General features: G+C 60.8%; 1 protein-coding gene across 1 annotated transcript in view; it reads left to right on the top strand.

Annotated features, from left to right (window-relative positions):
* Positions 1-17,485, top strand: part of LOC138841328 (laminin subunit alpha-5-like) — a 44,838-nt gene that overhangs the window by 2,152 nt on the left and 25,201 nt on the right. The window contains exons 2-11 of the mRNA XM_070042012.1: positions 1,784-1,936; positions 10,485-10,602; positions 11,284-11,402; positions 11,486-11,656; positions 11,796-11,893; positions 12,410-12,525; positions 12,634-12,752; positions 12,844-12,934; positions 13,073-13,207; positions 13,345-13,407. Coding sequence (XP_069898113.1) covers positions 1,784-1,936; positions 10,485-10,602; positions 11,284-11,402; positions 11,486-11,656; positions 11,796-11,893; positions 12,410-12,525; positions 12,634-12,752; positions 12,844-12,934; positions 13,073-13,207; positions 13,345-13,407 — 1,183 coding nt within the window. The remainder of the gene's footprint in view (positions 1-1,783; positions 1,937-10,484; positions 10,603-11,283; positions 11,403-11,485; positions 11,657-11,795; positions 11,894-12,409; positions 12,526-12,633; positions 12,753-12,843; positions 12,935-13,072; positions 13,208-13,344; positions 13,408-17,485) is intronic.

Genomic DNA, 17,485 nt, shown 5'->3' with positions numbered 1-17,485 from the left:
GGCCTGGCAGGGCTGGCTGGCACAGGCTCCTTTGGGCTCCTGGAAGGCTGGAGGCCTGCTTTCCACCCTCAGCGTTGGGCCCAGCCTCTGCCTGGGTGGGTGTTGGCCAGCAGCAAGCCTCCCCTGGAAATGCTGCCCGCCCACCTCCTTCCTGACCCCTCTCATCCCAGCTGGCCCCCACGAGCGCTGCCCTCACTGAGCACCTTGGACCTCGCCCTGCCTCTCTAGAGGCTAGGAGGCCTTGGGCTTCCGTTTAAGGATCACCACTGAGCTCTGCCCTTGCCTTAGCTTCTATGCAGCCCTCTCTTTGTGGTGGCTGGTGCCATGAGGGGTGAGCAAGGGTGGGCCTGCTTCCTTCAGAGGCCTGAGGGGTCCCTGAGGGAGGTGGGAAACGAATGATAGCCAGATAAATCTGGTGGCCCTGACTGGCCCCAGCTCAGCATCTTTGGTGGTCCCAGCCCCAGGCCCTGCTGAGGAGATGACATTTAAGACCTCTGAGCTGAGGGTCAGTAAAGGGGAAGGTCCTCAAAGCCAGCAGGCAGGGGCCACCCTCACTCCAGGCCACCCTCCCCTCTTCCCTCCCCCCCACCTGGGCACGGAGGCCTGGGCACGGCTGGCTGGACCACAGGGGCTGGTTGCCTTTTGCATCCCAGCCATGTGTGTCCTGAGAAAGTGGGGACAGGAGATGCTCCCACACTCCTACCTACCTTCTGGCCCCAGCCCAGCCTTGCCAAGACTGGGCCTCTGGGGGCCCCAATCAGCGCCAAGCCTATGGGGTTGCCTTTGTTCTGTAGGGACAGCAGGTTTGGTTTCCTGTGGGGGGTGGGCAGGCCTCCAGGGCCCTGCCCCTCCCCCATGCAGACAGTAGGCCTGCACCCCGTGGAGCATGGGGGGACCTCAGAGCCAGGCGCAGCAGGTGGCTGGGCAGTGAGGAGCAGCTGCTGGGGCTTCTGGCAGGCAGGTGCTGCCCCATCTCCACCCTGCTGATGGGGACCCTGAGGCTCTTGCGTGACTTGGCCCAGACCTTCCTGGTGCTCAGGCATTGGAGTCAGAGAGCCTAGGCCTCACCTGCTACTGCCACTCGGACCTGGGCCTATGCTGCCCACAGCCTCATCTCCCTCTGGAGATTAATGGGAGGCCCTGGGACTGGTGGGCAGCATGGGCTCTGGAGTGAATCTGACCCCCACCCCCCAGCCCCCCCTGGAGCTTGAACTCAGGGCCTGGATGCTGTCCTTGAGCTGCTTTTGCCTGAGGCTAGTACTCCACCACTTGAGCCACAGCACCACTTCTGGGTTCTTCTAAGGAATGGAACCCAGGGCTTCATCCATGCTAGGCAAGCACTCTGCCACTAAGTCACATTCCCAATCTCAAGACTGCTGTTCTACCACTTCTAGCTTCTTGGTGATTAGACTTTAGAGCCTCATAGACTTTCCTGCCCGGGCTGGTTTCGATTCTAGATCCCCAGAGCTCAGTCCCCTTATTAGCTAGGGTTACAATGTGAGCCACTGGGGCTGGGCCCCTCTGCCCTTCTCGGCCTGTGGCTGAAGGTGCCTTGCTGGCCCGCCCTATCCCGGAGCCAGCTTTCCCACGCTGGTAGGCGCCCCTGGCCTGGCCCTCCTCCAGCAGGCACGCCTGCTCTTCTGGAGCTCCATGTGCTCCGCATGTGTGGAGGGTGCGGAGGCCGGCGTGATGGCCTTCGGGCTGGAATCATGGCAGCACGGTGGCAAGAGGGACGGCGCTGCCCAGCCCTTCTTTAGCCTCCTGACTGTCCCTCCCCCTGCAGGGCCAGTACTGTGACATCTGCACTGCGGCCAACAGTAACAAGGCGCACCCTGTGAGCAACGCGGTGGACGGCACCGAGCGCTGGTGGCAGAGCCCTCCCCTGTCCCGGGGCCTGGAGTACAATGAGGTCAACGTCACCCTGGACCTGGGCCAGGTAGGGTCCCGTCCTGGCCTGCACTGCTCCCCTGCGCAAGCCCCTCCTGGGTGCTCTTTCACATCCCTGGTTACAGCAGGGAAGGAGGGAAGGAGGGAGGGCTGGAGTCCTGCCACACAGCCCCTGGTGCCCCCAGAGGCGCCTGGGGCTTACTCAGAGGAATTCCTGGCGGGGGTGGGAGGGGCGCGCTCAGGAATGTGGAGGAGGAGGACATTCCTGGGATACCTGTGCTTCCACGGCCACCTTGGGGTGAGGGGTGAGGAGCCTGCTCCGCAGCCCAGGGCCCGTGGCGGCCAGGGCCAGCCCCGCAGCCTGCCATGGTGACAAGGGTCTGGGGCCGCTGACGTCACACCACCACTCACGTAGCTGGGTCTCACCCGGTGACGCTTCCCACACCCAAGCAGGCCTTCTGCCGGTCCCGGTGTGTTGCGGTTTGGTGTGTTGTGGTTTGGTGCCGTGTGCCGTGGGAACGGGCTGGCTCTGCTGTTACTCCCTGGGACTGGAGGGGAGGCCACCGCCTGGAGGGGGAGGTTTCAGGGTTGATCACCAGATCTTTCTCCCTGAGAGCCCACACTCCTGGCCTGCTCTGCTGAGGCGTGTGACTCAGGATCTCTGCTCTCTGAGCCTGTTGCCCTGCTACCATCCGGGTGGTGGGGGGGGGTATCTCTTGGAGCTGGTTAGAAGAACGGTCCCTAGGACTGGCCGTCTACTTCCGGCAGCCTGTGAGTCTGGCTCTGGACAGGCAGATGGCCCAGTAAATGACCTGGAATTCCTAAGGGGGAATGGGTTCTCCCAGCAGTCAGGGTGAGGCAGGAGGGGGGCAATGAGGAAGACCCTCCCCCCCTTCTTGCTCCCCGTCCTCAGTTCTGAGCTGACCCAGGTCTGGGTGGAGCTTATTCCATTTGTCTTCATCTCATTGGTTTCCACCTGACCTGTGAAACTGGCACAGCAGTTGGGCATCTCTAATGGGGTATGTAGGTGAACTCTTTTTGTGGTCATGGGCTTGAACTCAAGGCCTGGCCCTGAGCTCTTTTGCTCAAGGTGAGTGCTCTAACCACTTTGAGTCACAGTACCACTTCCCGTTTTCTGGTGGTTCATTGGAGATTAAGAGTCTCATGGACTTTCCTGCCCGGGGCTGGCTTTGAACCGAGATCCCCAGATCTCAGCCTCCTGAGTAGCTAGGATGACAGGCGTGAGCCACCGGCGCCCAGCTGTATGTGAGCTCTTGTTGGGACTTGTCTTTCCTGTACCTCCCCCCAGGGACCCACCTGCCGGGTAGGTGGGTAGGGGAGACAGCGGCACTGAGGGCCCTGTTTCTTTCTTTTTTTTTTTTTTTTGGGTCCAGTTGTGGGGCCTGAACTCTGGGCCTGGGCGCTGTCCCTCAGCTCTTCAGCTCAAGGCTAGCGCTCTACCACTTGAGCCACAGCGCCACTTCCGGCTTTTTTCTTTTTGCTTATGTGGTGCTGAGGAATCGAACCCAGGGCCTCAGGCATGCAAGGCAAACGCTCTACCACTGAGCCACCTTCCCAGCCGCAGAGGGCCCTGTTTCTATGGCAACCCAGGGTGCCCAGGCCAAGGGAGTGTGGCTGTTTGCTGATCCAGCCTGGACCGGGCCATCCCTTGGGCTCTACATCTGTGAATGGGCCTGAAGTCCATCTGCCTTTCGTTTGTCTGGGGCTGGGAGAAGGTCTCCTTTTGTGGACCTCTTGTTCCTCCCTTAAGGGGCAGCTTCACTGACTATGAAATGACATAGGGAAGGGAGCCCCTTCTAGCGCACTAGCCCTCTGTCCCCTCCCCCTCCGCTCCCTGCCTTCCTCCCTCCTTCCCCTCATCCACACTCTCCTGACTGTGCAGGTATGTCCACGGGGCTCCTGCCACCAGCCAAGCCTTGGTGTGGGGCAGGAGTCACTTCAGCACCGCATGCTCCGGGCTGGTGACAGGTGTGTGGATTCACGCTGCACCATGGGGTTCTTCCTGGGTTCTGTGCTAGGGCATCCGGCAGCTCCTTGGAGGAGCCGGCTCTGGGCTGAGGTTCCTTCAGGAAGCGCCTCAGCTAGCGCCTTTGTTCTGGGGTTGGAGCGGATGCCCTGGAAAGGGGGTGGGGCCGCTGGCACCAGCTCTGGGGAGCTTCCTGCGTCCTGCAGGCCCAGGGAGGGTGCGGTGGGCTGCCTGCCTGCCGGCATCCCACGCTCGGGTGGGTGGGGCCTGAACTGGACCGGGCAGTGGAGATCAGGTCCCTGTGACATCTGGGCAAGGTGCCTGGGGGGTCCTGGGCCTGGGGCTTGGTACCGCCTCGGAAGAGGGCGCTTCCTGTGGAAGAAGGTCCCCAGTAAACAAAGGGACAGTTACCTGCGTTCCCACTTGACTCAGGCCTGAAGGTAGGAGCTCTGTGAATCTCTCATGTCCTTCCCAAGCTGTGGGGCGGTTATCAGGTGGCTGGCCCCTGCTGCCCCTGCCCAGAGTCCCTGCAGACCCTGTGCTCCGGGAGCAGGCCCGTCTTCGCCACTCAGGCTCTGCCACAGAGCCCGGGCCCACCCTACCAGTCCGGTGTGCCCGGGTCCTGAGGATGAATTGGGATGGCTCTGGCCATGCTGGGCTCCCAGCAGCAGGAAGCACCCTGGTAAGAGGCCTGAGCCCTGGGAGTATGGGCAGCCATGAGCGGGGGTCTGGAGTAGGGGGTAGCATCGCACAGGTGTATGTGTGTGTGTGTGTGTGTGTTGAGTAGCATCACACTGTGTATGTATGTATGTGTTGAGTAGCATCACACTGCGTGTGTGTGTATGTGTGTGTGTGTGTGTGTTGAGTAGCATCACACTGTGTGTGTGTGTGTGTGTGTGTGTGTGTGTGTGTGTGTGTGTGTGTCCTGTTCCTCACCAGATAGAAGTAGTACTCTGGAGGACCTACTGCAGTCCTCCGCGGGCACTGGGGGAAACTGAGGCAGGGGTTCTGACAGGGACAGCACCAGGGTCCTGACCAGAGCCCTCTGCTGATATCTGAAGTTGATGCTGAGGATGGCTATGGCCAGGTGTCTGGGCTCTGGGCTCTTTTCTCCTCTGTAAGAGGGAAACAGAAGTCCTGCCTGGGGGCACGGCAGGCGCATGGCAGTCCGGCTGTGCCCTGCAGACCTGCCCTGTCCTGCCTGCTCTCGGACAGGCCGGGCTGGGCTCCCGGTCAGGCCTTCTGGCCAGGTGGTTACCAGGCTGAAGCCACTGGCACGACTCCCTGGGCCCAGCTGGGCACTTGTCCAGGTGGCCAGCGTCCTGAGAGGATCAGCGCGTTGTCCAGGGAAGTGGCAGGAAGTGCAGCTGTGGGCAGGCCTCAGATGCAGAGCTCGCTGCTGGTCCGTGCTGGTCAGGTGCAGGGCTGGGCCCACCAGCTCCTCGAGCTGTGTTCCCTGTGCGTGGGGTGGTGTTGGGGGGTCCTGTGGGCAGGTCCCCAGGCCAAGCGTGAGGCAGCACCTCCCTCTGCCCGCCCCCTCCCTCTGCCCGCCCCCTCCCTCTGCCCACCCCCCCTCCCTCTGCCCACCCCCCTTCTGCCCACCCTCTCCCTCTGCCCACCCCCTCCCTCTGCCCACCCCCCTTCTACCCACCCTCTCCCTCTGCCCACCCCCTCCCTCTGCCCACCCCCTCCCTCTGCCCGCCCCCTCCCTCTGCCCGCCCCCTCCCTCTGCCCGCCCCCTCCCTCTGCCCGCCCCCTCCCTCTGCCCGCCCCCTCCCTCTGCCCACCCCCCCTCTGCCTACCCCCCCTTCTGCCCACCCTCTCCCTCTGCCCACCCCCTCCCTCTGCCCACCCCCTCCCTCTGCCCGCCCCCTCCCTCTGCCCGCCCCCTCCCTCTGCCCGCCCCCTCCCTCTGCCCACCCCCCCTCTGCCTACCCCCCCTTCTGCCCACCCTCTCCCTCTGCCCGCCCCCTCCCTCTGCCCGCCCCCTCCCTCTGCCCGCCCCCTCCCTCTGCCCACCCCCCCTCTGCCTACCCCCCCTTCTGCCCACCCTCTCCCTCTGCCCACCCTCTCCCTCTGCCCACCCCCTCCCTCTGCCCACCCCCTCCCTCTGCCCGCCCCCTCCCTCTGCCCGCCCCCTCCCTCTGCCCGCCCCCTCCCTCTGCCCACCCTCCCTCTGCCCACCCCCTCCCTCTGCCCGCCCCCTCCCTCTGCCCACCCCCTCCCTCTGCCCACCCCCTCCCTCTGCCCACCCCCTCCCTCTGCCCACCCCCCCTCTGCCCACCCCCCCTTCTGCCCACCCTCTCCCTCTGCCCACCCCCTCCCTCTGCCCACCCCCCCTTCTGCCCACCCCCTCCCTCTGCCCGCCCCCTCCCTCTGCCCGCCCCCTCCCTCTGCCCACCCCCTCCCTCTGCCCACCCTCTCTCTCTCTTCCTGTCCTTGTTTGGTGGAGGGCCCAGCGAGGGACTGCCAGAGTCAGGCAGCTGTTCCTCCCAGCCCAGCCTTTTATGTTCTAGGCCACACGCATCTGTCTGTGGCACCCTTGTCCCTCGATCACTCTTGCTTCTGCTGCCCGCCAGAACTCCCCGACCCCCCGGTCCTGGGGACCCCCTAAGGCTTCCTGTTTTCTGAGCTTTTAAACAAACCCCAGCACGTCGGCCTGGTGACCTCTCGCCGTACCTCTCAGTGGAGACTAAACTGTTTGGGTTTCAGCCGTGGGGTCCCCTGGGGATAAACTTGACTTCCTGTGGCTCCAGCAGGCCATCTGGTCCACCCTAGCCCAGCCCTGTCTCTGCACAGGCCCCCTTGGTTCTGTGGTTGTAGCCGTTGTTATAAAGGTGAGGCACGGACGGGTCACAGCTATTTGAGTCAGCTTGTGAGCTCATTTCTTCTGAACAGGGTCACCTCTTCCTTGCTCTCCCCCGGCTTTTCCCTCCCACTGGGCTCGTGCTCTGCCTCAGGCTAGTGAGGTCCTGTCCCCCAGCAGGCCCTTCTGCCCCCATCCTGCTGGGAACCCCCACAGGTCAGGGGCTCGTGGGCTCAGTGCGCCCCGTGTTCTCATTTCTGTTTCTGGGCAGTAGGCTCGCTGGGTGGCATGCTTTCTCTCTGGGGCGGGTCCCCGTGTTTTAGGTCTGATGAGTCAAAGGGAGGCGAGTTCCCCAGTTGGGCTCTGAGTGTCCTGCACTGGCCCGGCCACCCTGGCTCCTGCTGTGGGGTTAGCAGGTTCCCAAGTGGGGTCTGCCAGGCAGGAGGGCATCTGAGAGGGCTGGCAAGTTCTGGCAGCTGGCCCAGGGCCCACTCAGGGCCTCCGAGGCCAAGCTAGCAGGCAGGACACAGAGGCCGTAAGTCCCCAAGATCTGGAGGGAGCGGTCGGGGCAGTGGCCAGATAGCCCTCACGCCCCGGGCTGGGAGGGGCTTCCTGCTTCCAGGGCCCGAGACCCTGGCCGGGCCCAGGAATTGGTACAGAGCCTCCTTCCTGCGGGGTCAGGGCTGAGTCATCGGCCGCGGGCTGAGTCACACCGCGGGGACAGCTCCAGGACATGTGCAGCCACCTGTGTGTAGCCTGGGTCTGTGGGTGCCGAAGGGAACCCCTTCCCGCAGGTCCCCTGTGACGCCCGGCCGCAGCCTGCAGGGCAGCCGGCGGGCTCGCCACCCACCTCACCCCCAGGGCCAGCCGCCCTCCCTCAGCCTCACCGCGATGACGATGCCAGCCCGGCTCTGCTCACTGCTCTCTCTGGCCTCTCAACGCCCAGGTGTGGGGCGCCCGGAGCACCCTCTGTAGCATCTGTCAGGCGGCTGCCGTCTTCTGCTTGCCAGCCAGCGGGACAAGTGCCGCTCTCCTCGCGGCTACCCCGTGGTGACGGTCTCTTCCCACTCTTTATGTCCTCGGAGGGCTGTGCCGCTGGTTCTCGCGGCCCTGAGATCTGAGAGGGTGCTGCCCTTCGCTCCTGTCTTGGCCTGGCCGCTGGGGCCCTTGCCAACTCCCTGATGGGCAGGGTGGCAGGGCAGAGCCCTCTTTTGGGAGCCTTGGCCCTCGGAGGTCGGGCTGGGCCAGGGCGGGAGGGCATGGGGGCTAAGAGCCTGCCCCGGCTGCCGCTCTGGAGACGTGCCTGCCCCAAAATAGCCAGATGTATAAAAATAACCGCGGCTTTTGTTTGGCTTTTGCTTTAAAAGACATTTTTTTTCCCTTTTGTACGGAACTATGCAGCAGCAGAAAGGTCAGCCGAAGCTGGCGGCTGAGTAGAGCAGGCCGGGCGGGGAGGGGCCGTGGCCAGGGAGGGCCGAGGTCCGCACCCCTCCCTGCACATACCGAGGATGCTGCTGGACCCCTGGGAGTGGAGAGGGACAGACAGGGGCTCTCCCTCGAGAGTCTGTGCCAACAGGAGATTCTTCAGGACAGTTAGTTGTCCTGGGCTCCACCTGACAGAAAAGGCTTGGATGGACGGACAGATGGATGGATGGAAGGACGGATGGGTGACTGGGATCTGAGTGCATCCAGGCTGAGGGACGGAAGTTTCCATGCCCCCGTACCCTGCCGTCAGCATCTCGGAGTCAATATTTGTGAAAGTGCTCTCAGCTGGGAAAAATGTGGGGCCTGCGGACCTGGGAGGGACGGGGTAGCGGGCAAGCAAACAGCCCCGGGCTCTGCTCGGGGAAGGCGGGGCGGCCAGGGCAGCCGGAGTCACGTCTGCATGCCCGAGTGCTCCCTCCTGCCTCTGCTCCTCCGCAGACCCCACTCTGGCCCAGGACGATCAGCTAGCGCCGCAGCCTCCGCAGAGCTCCAGGCGAGGGGCGGGGCTGGGCACAGGGACGGAGCCCTCCCCTTCACCCCCCCATGGGGAAGCGGTGGATGACCTCAGTTGGCAGCGATAAATAGGCCTGGCCCCCACCCAGGGAGGCCGGGCTTGGCTCCAGCCCATGGTGCCTATGCTACCAGGCTTCTGGCAGGGGCAGCAGCCGGGCCATGTCGGGGTCCCTGGGCCTCCCCTGCACTGGCATCCTTCAGCTGTACCTCCTCAAGCTGGAGCTGAAGAAGCTTCCATGTGGGTCCCAGGCTGGCTCAGGCCACTTGGGGCAAGGCGACTGGGCTCCGTGCGGCCCCTGGGGGCCTAGGGAGCCTTAGGCTTCAGGGTGGTAGCCTGCTTACTGGCACCTGCTGTGGTGAGAAATCCCAGAGCAGCAGGTTCCAGGATGGGTCCGTGCCTCTTGGCTGCACTCAGCCAGACTTGGGGGTGTGGGTAACAGCCCATGGAGGTCTAGGACTGGGCAGGATGTGGAAATCACAGTCTCCTTGTGCCACTAAGTGGGAGCTGAGCCTGAGATAGGAGCTGGGCCCGGGGTAAGAGCTGGGCCCCGGGGTAGGAGCTGGGCCTGGGGTAGGTGCTGGGCCCCAGGTAGAGCCGGGGTGGGAGAGCCTCAGCGTGCAGGTGGCAGTGGGTGGCTGAAGGGCTTGCTGCTGACGGGTGAGGCCTGGCCCCACAGCTTCAGTTCTGGGAATTGAACCAAGGGTGTACAGGCTGGGCAAGTGCTGTCCCAGGGAGCTGTCCCAGGCCAGGCCAAGCTCCTCGGAGGATCAGACCGCTCCCTCCACCCCAAGTCTACTTCACACCAGGGCCTTGCTCTCCCCTATGGTGACCCCAACAAACTGCCCTCTTCGTCCTGATCTTGGGCCCACACGCTTCGTGTGCACATCCAGCCCTGGGCCCGGAGGGTCACCACTGAGTATGTACTGGTGAGACTGAGTGGAGGAATCTCGGCTGAAAGACCATGGGTGGTGGGGGGCGGGGCTGGTGAGGGGAAGGCAGCACGGTGTGTGGAGGGAAGACAGCTGGGGGTTTCCTGAGAAAGGGGGATAGATAAGCTAAACTCAGGAAGGACTTCCTGGAGAATGTGTCTGAGACGTCCCGTGGCGGCTGTGTGGATGGGCTGGGCTCCAGGAAGCTTTAGGGTGCAGGGTGGCCAGGAAGACAAGCCCTCCTCAGCCTCAGCGTGGACAACACCTACCCTGCAAGGGAGAAAGCAGGGAGGGCCAGACCGAGGGCGGGCCTCAGCATTCTGGTGAGCCCCCGCTCCGTGTGCTGAGGCCTGGCTGGTGAGCCTTGCTCTGTGCTGTGTGGTTCCCCAGAGGCCTCAAAGAGCTGGTCAACATAAAGGTGGAAGGTCCTGGGGTGGCGACCCGGTGAGGCTCCATCCCCGCAGGAGGCCAGGCTGGCTTGGGAGCTGGGCTTGTCCAGCCCTCAATCCTGGCCGGGAGCCTGGGATGTGTCTCCATCTCCCCCTTGCCCAGGCCTACTGCCCAGGCCTGCAGCCAGGTTCCTGTGTGCCCGCCTAGCGTGCCCTGACCACCCCCCACCAGGCCTGAGTCCAACGGACCAAGATGGCCCCGAGGCCCCTGAGGAGGGGCTGGGGAGGAGGCTGGGGGGTCTAGGTCCTGCATCCAGGTACACCCAGGATCAGGAGGGAACCTTTCAGCAAGGGCTGGTTTCTGTTGTTCCCCAGGAGAGATGGGTTCCCTGGTGGAGTTGGGGGTCCTCTGCACCACACCTAAGAGGGCAGGGGGCGGAAGGGGCCGAGGCACCCTGACGCCCTTGCCACACCCCCCTCCCTGCAGGTTTTCCATGTCGCCTATGTGCTCATCAAGTTTGCCAACTCTCCTCGGCCAGACCTCTGGGTGCTGGAGCGGTCCACAGACTTCGGCCACACCTATCAGCCGTGGCAGTTCTTTGCCTGTGAGTGTCCCGGGGCCACGGGGTCTGGGGTGTTCCTGGAACGGGCTGGATTGCCATCGCCACACTTTTCCGAGGCCCCAGACACCAAGCCCTGCCCGGTGCCAACCTCCACAGGGCCAGGACCATGGATGTGGGTCCCCGAAGGCAGAGTTTGCTGGTTTCGTTCTGATGTCAGCCACAGTCGGTGCCGCTCCGGGCCGTCTCCTGGTGGAGGCTTCAGCTTGGGCTGCCCCCATGGCGATGGAGCTGCTTGGGCGGCTCTGAGCCCACTTCCTGCCCGCTCAGCCGTCTATGTGAGGCTAGCAGCAGTGTCCCTGGCCGGCCATATTGGCAGCATGCAAATGCTTCAGTTACACAGCTTGGTCACATGACCCTCAAAACTCCTCAGCCAAGAATAGGGGATGGTGCCCCGGAAAGGGCCATGGGGAACTTGTTCCGGCATTTTCCAGGGAGAGGGCCAGCCATCGGGTATGAGCTAGTTAGTTCTGCATAGGTCTCCCACCTCCCTGACCCAGCAGGACAGACTCCGCCATCAGCCAGACTTCCCTCTGTCTTCCACAAGTCCCCCAGCCAGTGGAACATGGGTCGATGGGCTGCCAGGCGAGACCCGGCCCTGTGCCTGGTGCTGGGATCCCTGTGTCCGGCTGGCCCCGGTGCTCACCTTCCCATCGTTCTCTGTAGCCTCCAAAAGGGACTGTCTGGAGCGGTTTGGGCCTCACACTCTGGAGCGGATCACGCAGGACGACGACGTCATCTGCACCACCGAGTACTCGCGCATAGTACCCCTGGAGAACGGCGAGGTGGGCACGGGGCAGGGCCGGCCGTCTGATGGCGGCGTGGGCGGGGTGGCCACGCCCAGCCTCACCGGTCACGCTGTCCGCAGATTGTGGTGTCCCTGGTGAATGGACGCCCGGGGGCCATGAACTTCTCCTACTCACCCCTGCTTCGAGACTTCACCAAAGCCACCAATATCCGGCTGCGCTTCCTGCGCACCAACACGCTGCTGGGCCACCTCATGGGCAAGGCTCTGCGGGACCCCACCGTCACCCGCCGGGTGAGCTCGGGGGCCTAGGCCCGGGGGAGGGAGGAGGAGCTGGCTCTCTGCAGAAGCCCCCAGCCAAGGCTGAGGCCAGGTTGGGGGGGGGATGGAGTGACCCCCACCCCCACCCCGCACTCATGGGCCACGGGCACAGTACTATTACAGCATCAAGGACATCAGCATCGGTGGCCGCTGCGTCTGCCACGGCCATGCAGACGTCTGTGATGCTAAAGACCCCTCCGACCCCTTCAGGTAAGTCCTGCCTGTCTTCACCCAGAGGGATGGAGATGGTCGAGTTGGGTGTGGGTCTCAGTTTCCCGTTCTGCACAGCCAGGCAGAGAGGTGGTGCTGGGTGAGCCTCCTCAGCTGGCCCTGTCCTGCCAAGGGGTTGCCTGCCCAGTGGGGTCCTGACCTCAGAGGGGACAGACGTGTCTTCCCTGGGAGCTGGCTGGGTGCTGGCTGTGGTGGGAAGGATGGCCAGGTCACCTGATTGCCGGGGTCCCCCCCCCGCCTGCAGCATGCGCCCCGGCCTCCAGGAGCACCTGCACCGTGTCACTGTGACCCTCTTCCCTCCACCATCTCCCCCCTCCCCCCGTCCCCGGCCCTTGTGTTGTTCAGAACCCCCAGGGCAGAGGGAGGGAGGTCTGAGTAGGAGCTGGCTGTTAGAGTGGCACAGACTACAGGCTCCTTCGAGGCAGGACTGAAGTCCTGGCCTTGGCGCTGGCCCTCTGCCCCGGGCGGACCCCAGCCCTACCGTGCCCCCCACAGGCTGCAGTGCGCATGCCAGCACAACACATGCGGGGGCTCCTGTGACCGCTGCTGCCCCGGCTTCAACCAGCAGCGGTGGAAGCCGGCCACCACCGACAGTGCCAACGAGTGCCAGCGTGAGTGCCCCACCCACCTGTGGGCGCTCTGGGCGCCCTGGGCTCTCAGGAGGGCCGGGCCCTGGGGCTCGGTGCTGGGAAGGGCGGCTGACTGCGGATTCTCCCCAGCCTGTAACTGCCACGGCCACGCCCATGACTGCTACTACGACCCCGAAGTGGACCGGCGCAACGCCAGCCAGAACCAGGACAGTGTGTACCAGGGTGGGGGCGTGTGCATCAACTGCCAGGTACACTGCGTGTGTGGCCGGGGGGGGGGGGATGGGGGTGGGCACAGGCACAGGCCCGGGCTGGCCTGGACTCAGCAGCCCCTGCCCCCAGCATCACACCACCGGCATCAACTGCGAGCGCTGCCTGCCCGGCTTCTACCGTGCGCCAGACCACCCGCTCGACTCTCCCCACGCCTGCCGCCGTGAGTGGCCCGGTGGGGTGGGCGCCTGGGTGGCTCAGGAGAGGGCTCCGGGGACCCAGGGTCTCGCCTGCCCCCTGGAGGCCTCGCCCCCTGGCCCTCCGAGAACTAGTGTCCCCAGCCGCCGCCTCCTCTCCCCAGGCTGCAGCTGTGAGTCAGACTTCACGGATGGCACGTGCGAAGACCTGACGGGCCGCTGCTACTGCCGGCCAAACTACACAGGGGCGCAGTGCCACGAGTGCGCCGAGGGCTTCGCCGGCTTCCCGCACTGCTACCGTGAGGGCCGCACGGAGCCGGGGATGGGGGAGGCCAGTCCACTGCCCACGGCTGGGGAGCCCCGTGGGGCAGGGCACCAGGGGCGGGGCCGACAGTGGCCCAACAGCCCTGGCTGATAGGGTGTCTCTTCTGCTCAGCTGTGCCCACATTCTCCCTCAACACTACCGGGGAGCAGGTGCTGCCGGCTGGACAGATCGTGAGTAAGTATCCCCCCACGGTCGGTCCCCAGGCTGGCCGCAGGGCTGGAAACCATGATGAAGCATGAGTGTCCATCTTAGTCACTGCATGTGTGCGCGTGCGTACGTGTGTGAGTGAGTGCACACGTGCCAGGCCTGGGGCCTGAACTCAGGGTCTGAGCGCTGTCCCTGAGCTTTTTTGCTCAAGGCTAGTGCTCTATCACTTGAGTCACAGCTCCACTTTTGGCTTTTTGATGGTTAATTGGAGATAAGAGTCTCATGGATTTCCTGCCTGGGCTGGCTTTTGAACTGAGATCCACAGATCTCCACCTCTTGAGTAGCTAGGATAACAGGCATGAGCCACCAGCACCCAGCTGACTCATTTATTTTTATATAAATAAGGCATATTCACCCTGGAAAATACCTTAAAAAATACTGTATCCCAGTGGCAGATGCATGATGAGCACGTACAAGCCCTATTTTCCATCTGCAGTACCCAGCCAAAAATAAATAAAAGGAAATGACCGCTTTCCATGCTGTCTGAGCTCCCCGTACCCATGTGGGCATGCTTGTGCAAACACGAGTGTCCACGCACAGTTCAGTTACTGCCTGTCTCACCCACAGTCCCACAGACGTGTTCTTTTACAGTCTATGTTAGACAGAGCGCTTATTTTACCAGTCTCGCATCGTTGGGAATTTAGGTTCTTTCCTTCCCTGCCTCCTTTTTTTTTTTTTTGGCTTATAGCTCAGGGCCTTGTGCTTGCTAGGCCTGTGTGTTACCATTTGAGCCATGCCCTCAGTCTTTTTGCTTCTGTTATTTTTCAAATAGGGTCTTTTTGCTGGGACCAACCTACAGAGTGAGCCTCCTATTTATACTTCTCTGTATCTGGGATGGCAGACACATGTTACCACACCCGAGTTTCTATTGAGTAAGATGGGGTATCACATAATTTTTGCCTAGACTGGCTTAAACCAAGATCACAGACACGAGCCACTGGCACCCAGAAGGATTATATGAGTATATGTAGGTTTTCATCATAGTACACACAGTAAAATGTAATGTCTGGATTCTGCCCAGCTCTGCGGCTTCTGCCACTAGGTTGCAGCTAGCCGTAGACCATATTGGAGCAAGTGGGTTGGTGTTACTTCCAATAAAACTTTATTTATAAAGACAGGAGTCCTTGCACCGTAGTTTGCCAAATTCCTGGTGTAGACTATGAAAATTCTTTCTCTATGGGTCCATGGTAAGTTACCTAGGGCTGTATAGTATTCCACTTTAAATTGGTGTATTATACTATGAATTGCTGCCTTTCCTGATGTAGCTCAGGCCGAACATAAGTTGTTTCCTTGGGTCTGCTTCCGTGAGCAAGACTTGTTGACAGCTTCTCATTTTTGTCTGTGTGCTACCATGTTTTGGTTTAGCAAAATCCTTGGGAAATTAGCCATGTTCTTCTATGAACAGATGAGTTTAAAAATCACATGCATTCGTGCTGGGTTAAAGCTGGAAGGCAGAGTGCTTGCCTAGCATGCTCCACTTTCTTTCCTCCCCTCTATTTTGAAACAGTTTCACTCTATAGCTCTGGCTGGCCTCAAACTTGTGATCTTCTTGCTTCTGCCTGAAAGGATTGTAGGCAAGGCCTTGTTTCCAAAAGGGATATGTGATGAAGATTTTAAGTTCTTCCATGATGTTATCTGCCACATTTTGGCCTCATTTTACATCTTTTGGTTATTTCTTCTAGCAAATTGTTTATGTTGCACATTCCGATATAGTGGCCTAAAGTTATGGTCAACATTCTCTGTACTTTTTAATTCTCTATTCCTATGATCCTCCCTCCCTCCCTTCCTTCCTTTCTTCCTTCTTCCCTCCCTCCTTCCCTTCCTCCCTCCCACTCTCTCTTTTTCTCTCTTTCTTCTCTATTGATCATACCTAACTAAAGTTTGTACATGTTTTAGTTTTTCAATAAATAAAAAGAATAGTTGGTGTTTTCAATCTATATAGCTTAAGGTTATATGGATAGGATTCTGCTTCCTAATAAATTTGTACATTTGTCTTTTTTTTTTTTGCCAGTCGTGGGGCTTGAACTCAGGGCCTGGGCCCTGCCCCTAAACTGGTTTTGCTCAAGGCTAGTGCTCTACCACTTGAGCCACAGCACCACTTCCAGCTTTTTCCGTGTACGTGGTGAGGAATCAAACTCAGGGCTTCATGTGTACTTGGCAAACTACCACGGAGCCACCTTCCCAGCCCTGATAGGTTCTTGAGTTACGCTTATTTTGGCTGCTCAACCATGCACAGGAAGGTTGAAGGCAGTGTCCGCCTGCCTACCCCAGGGTGCCTGCCGTTAGCGGGGGACGGTGACGTCTGGGATGAGTTTGGTTGTTACGACAGATCGTGAAGCAGGTGGAGGCTGAGGTCGGCCCAGCCCCACAGCCATCATCCTGTCTGGAATGTGGCTCCAGTCCTGCTTCTGAGCTACGCATTTTCCTCAGCATGCAGCTTTGGTTAGCTGTACCCCCTTAGGTGTTTTTTTGTTTTTTGTTTTTGTCGGTCATGGGGCCTGAACTCAGCCTGGGCACTGTCCCTCAGCCCTTCAGCTCAAGGCAAGCACTCTGCCACTTGAGCCACTGCGCCACTTCTGGTTTTCTGAGTGGTTTATTGGAGATAAGAGTCTCATGGAGTTTCCTGCCTGGGCTGGTGTTGAACCGTGATCCTCAGATCTCAGCCTCCTGAGTAGCTAGAATTACATGCGTGAGCCACTGGTGCTCAGCTCTCGCTTAGGTGTTGAATGCTGTGTCCTCATTTCTTTTCTGACTCGTTGGTATTTTCCATCTGTATTTCCTCTTTGGCCTGGGTTATCTGGCCGAGTGCATCATTATTCAGGGCAGTGGGTTTTCCCGAGCCCCGGTTGTGTGGGTGCACCGTGGTCAGGAGTGGTATGTGAGTTGGTGACAGTAATGGCTCTGACCTTGGCTCTTCAGTCTCCTCGTGGCTCACGTGGAACACGACCGCTTTAGATTGCTGGGTGGTGTTTGGCAGGAAGGCCTGTTCTGTTGGGTGCCAAGTTCTATATGTCTGTGATGTTGCCCGTCTACTTGGTCCTCACCGGAGGCCTGCTTCTTTGAGTTGGGGTTTTCGTGTGAATTCAGGCTTCCCTGCCAGCGGATTTGTGGAGGTCTTGTGTCTGCGTGGCTGTGGCTGTGCGTGGACGGACTTCACCCTGCGCCGGAAGTCCTGGCCGCTGTGTGACACCTGTGTGACTTCCACACGCCACCGGCTCCGTGGCCTGTGTCCTGCCTCGGCTCCCTCGTGTCCCTGCCACTTTGACTCGGCTTCCGCCTGTCCCCTTCCTCTGCTCTCGGCCTCCCGCCTGCCGCGCCCGGCTCAGGGCTGCTCACCCCAGGCTTCCTGGAGCACAGGACGCAGCAGGTCTTAGGTACCCAGCCTGTCTGTCAGCTTAGGCCCCACCTGTCTTTAGGGGACCATTTCTTATCTCTCCTACCTGACTCCAGTTCGAGCGACGGAACCTGTGCTGTGCTGTGCTGTGCTGTGTGGGTACCACTGTGGGGATACACCCTTCTTTTTCAGGATTATAGGCTGTGTCGATGTTCTGGTCTGACCAATGGTGATTCTTCTTTTGTGTGAACCTGTACTGGGCTTGAACTCAGGACCCGGGTGTGGTCCCCTAGCTTTTTTCACTCGAGGCTAGTGCTGTACTACTTGAGCCACACTTCTACTTCTGGCTGTCTGGGTGGTTAATTGGAGATAAGAGTCTCATGGTCTTCCCTGCCCAGGCTGGCTTTGAACTGTCTTCCTCAGATCTCAGCCTCCTGAGTAGCTAGGACTTCAGATGTGAGCCCCCAGTGCCCAGCTTTTTTACATTTGTGACAGATTATGAACAGTTTTTTCTGTTGAGAACAAACATTAAGTGTATTCAGAATGCCCCTTTCATGTTCTTCCTTTCTTCTTCCCACCTTAGAATTGTTTATAAAGACACCGGAAGTTTCTGTTGCGCGTGCTGGGGTTCTGTTTGTTGCTCTGCCTTTGGGCTTGCGGTGAACTTGGACTGTATGAGCGCCGTTGCAGTTCTGGTGTGCCAAAATACTA

The sequence above is a fragment of the Dipodomys merriami genome, unplaced genomic scaffold (genome assembly GCF_024711535.1).
Source record: "Dipodomys merriami isolate MVZ:Mamm:240054 unplaced genomic scaffold, mDipMer1.0.p SCAF_316, whole genome shotgun sequence".
NCBI classification, from domain to species: domain Eukaryota; kingdom Metazoa; phylum Chordata; class Mammalia; order Rodentia; family Heteromyidae; genus Dipodomys; species Dipodomys merriami.
Note: the sequence above shows the minus strand (reverse complement) of the source record. Positions and strands in the feature narration are given on the sequence as shown.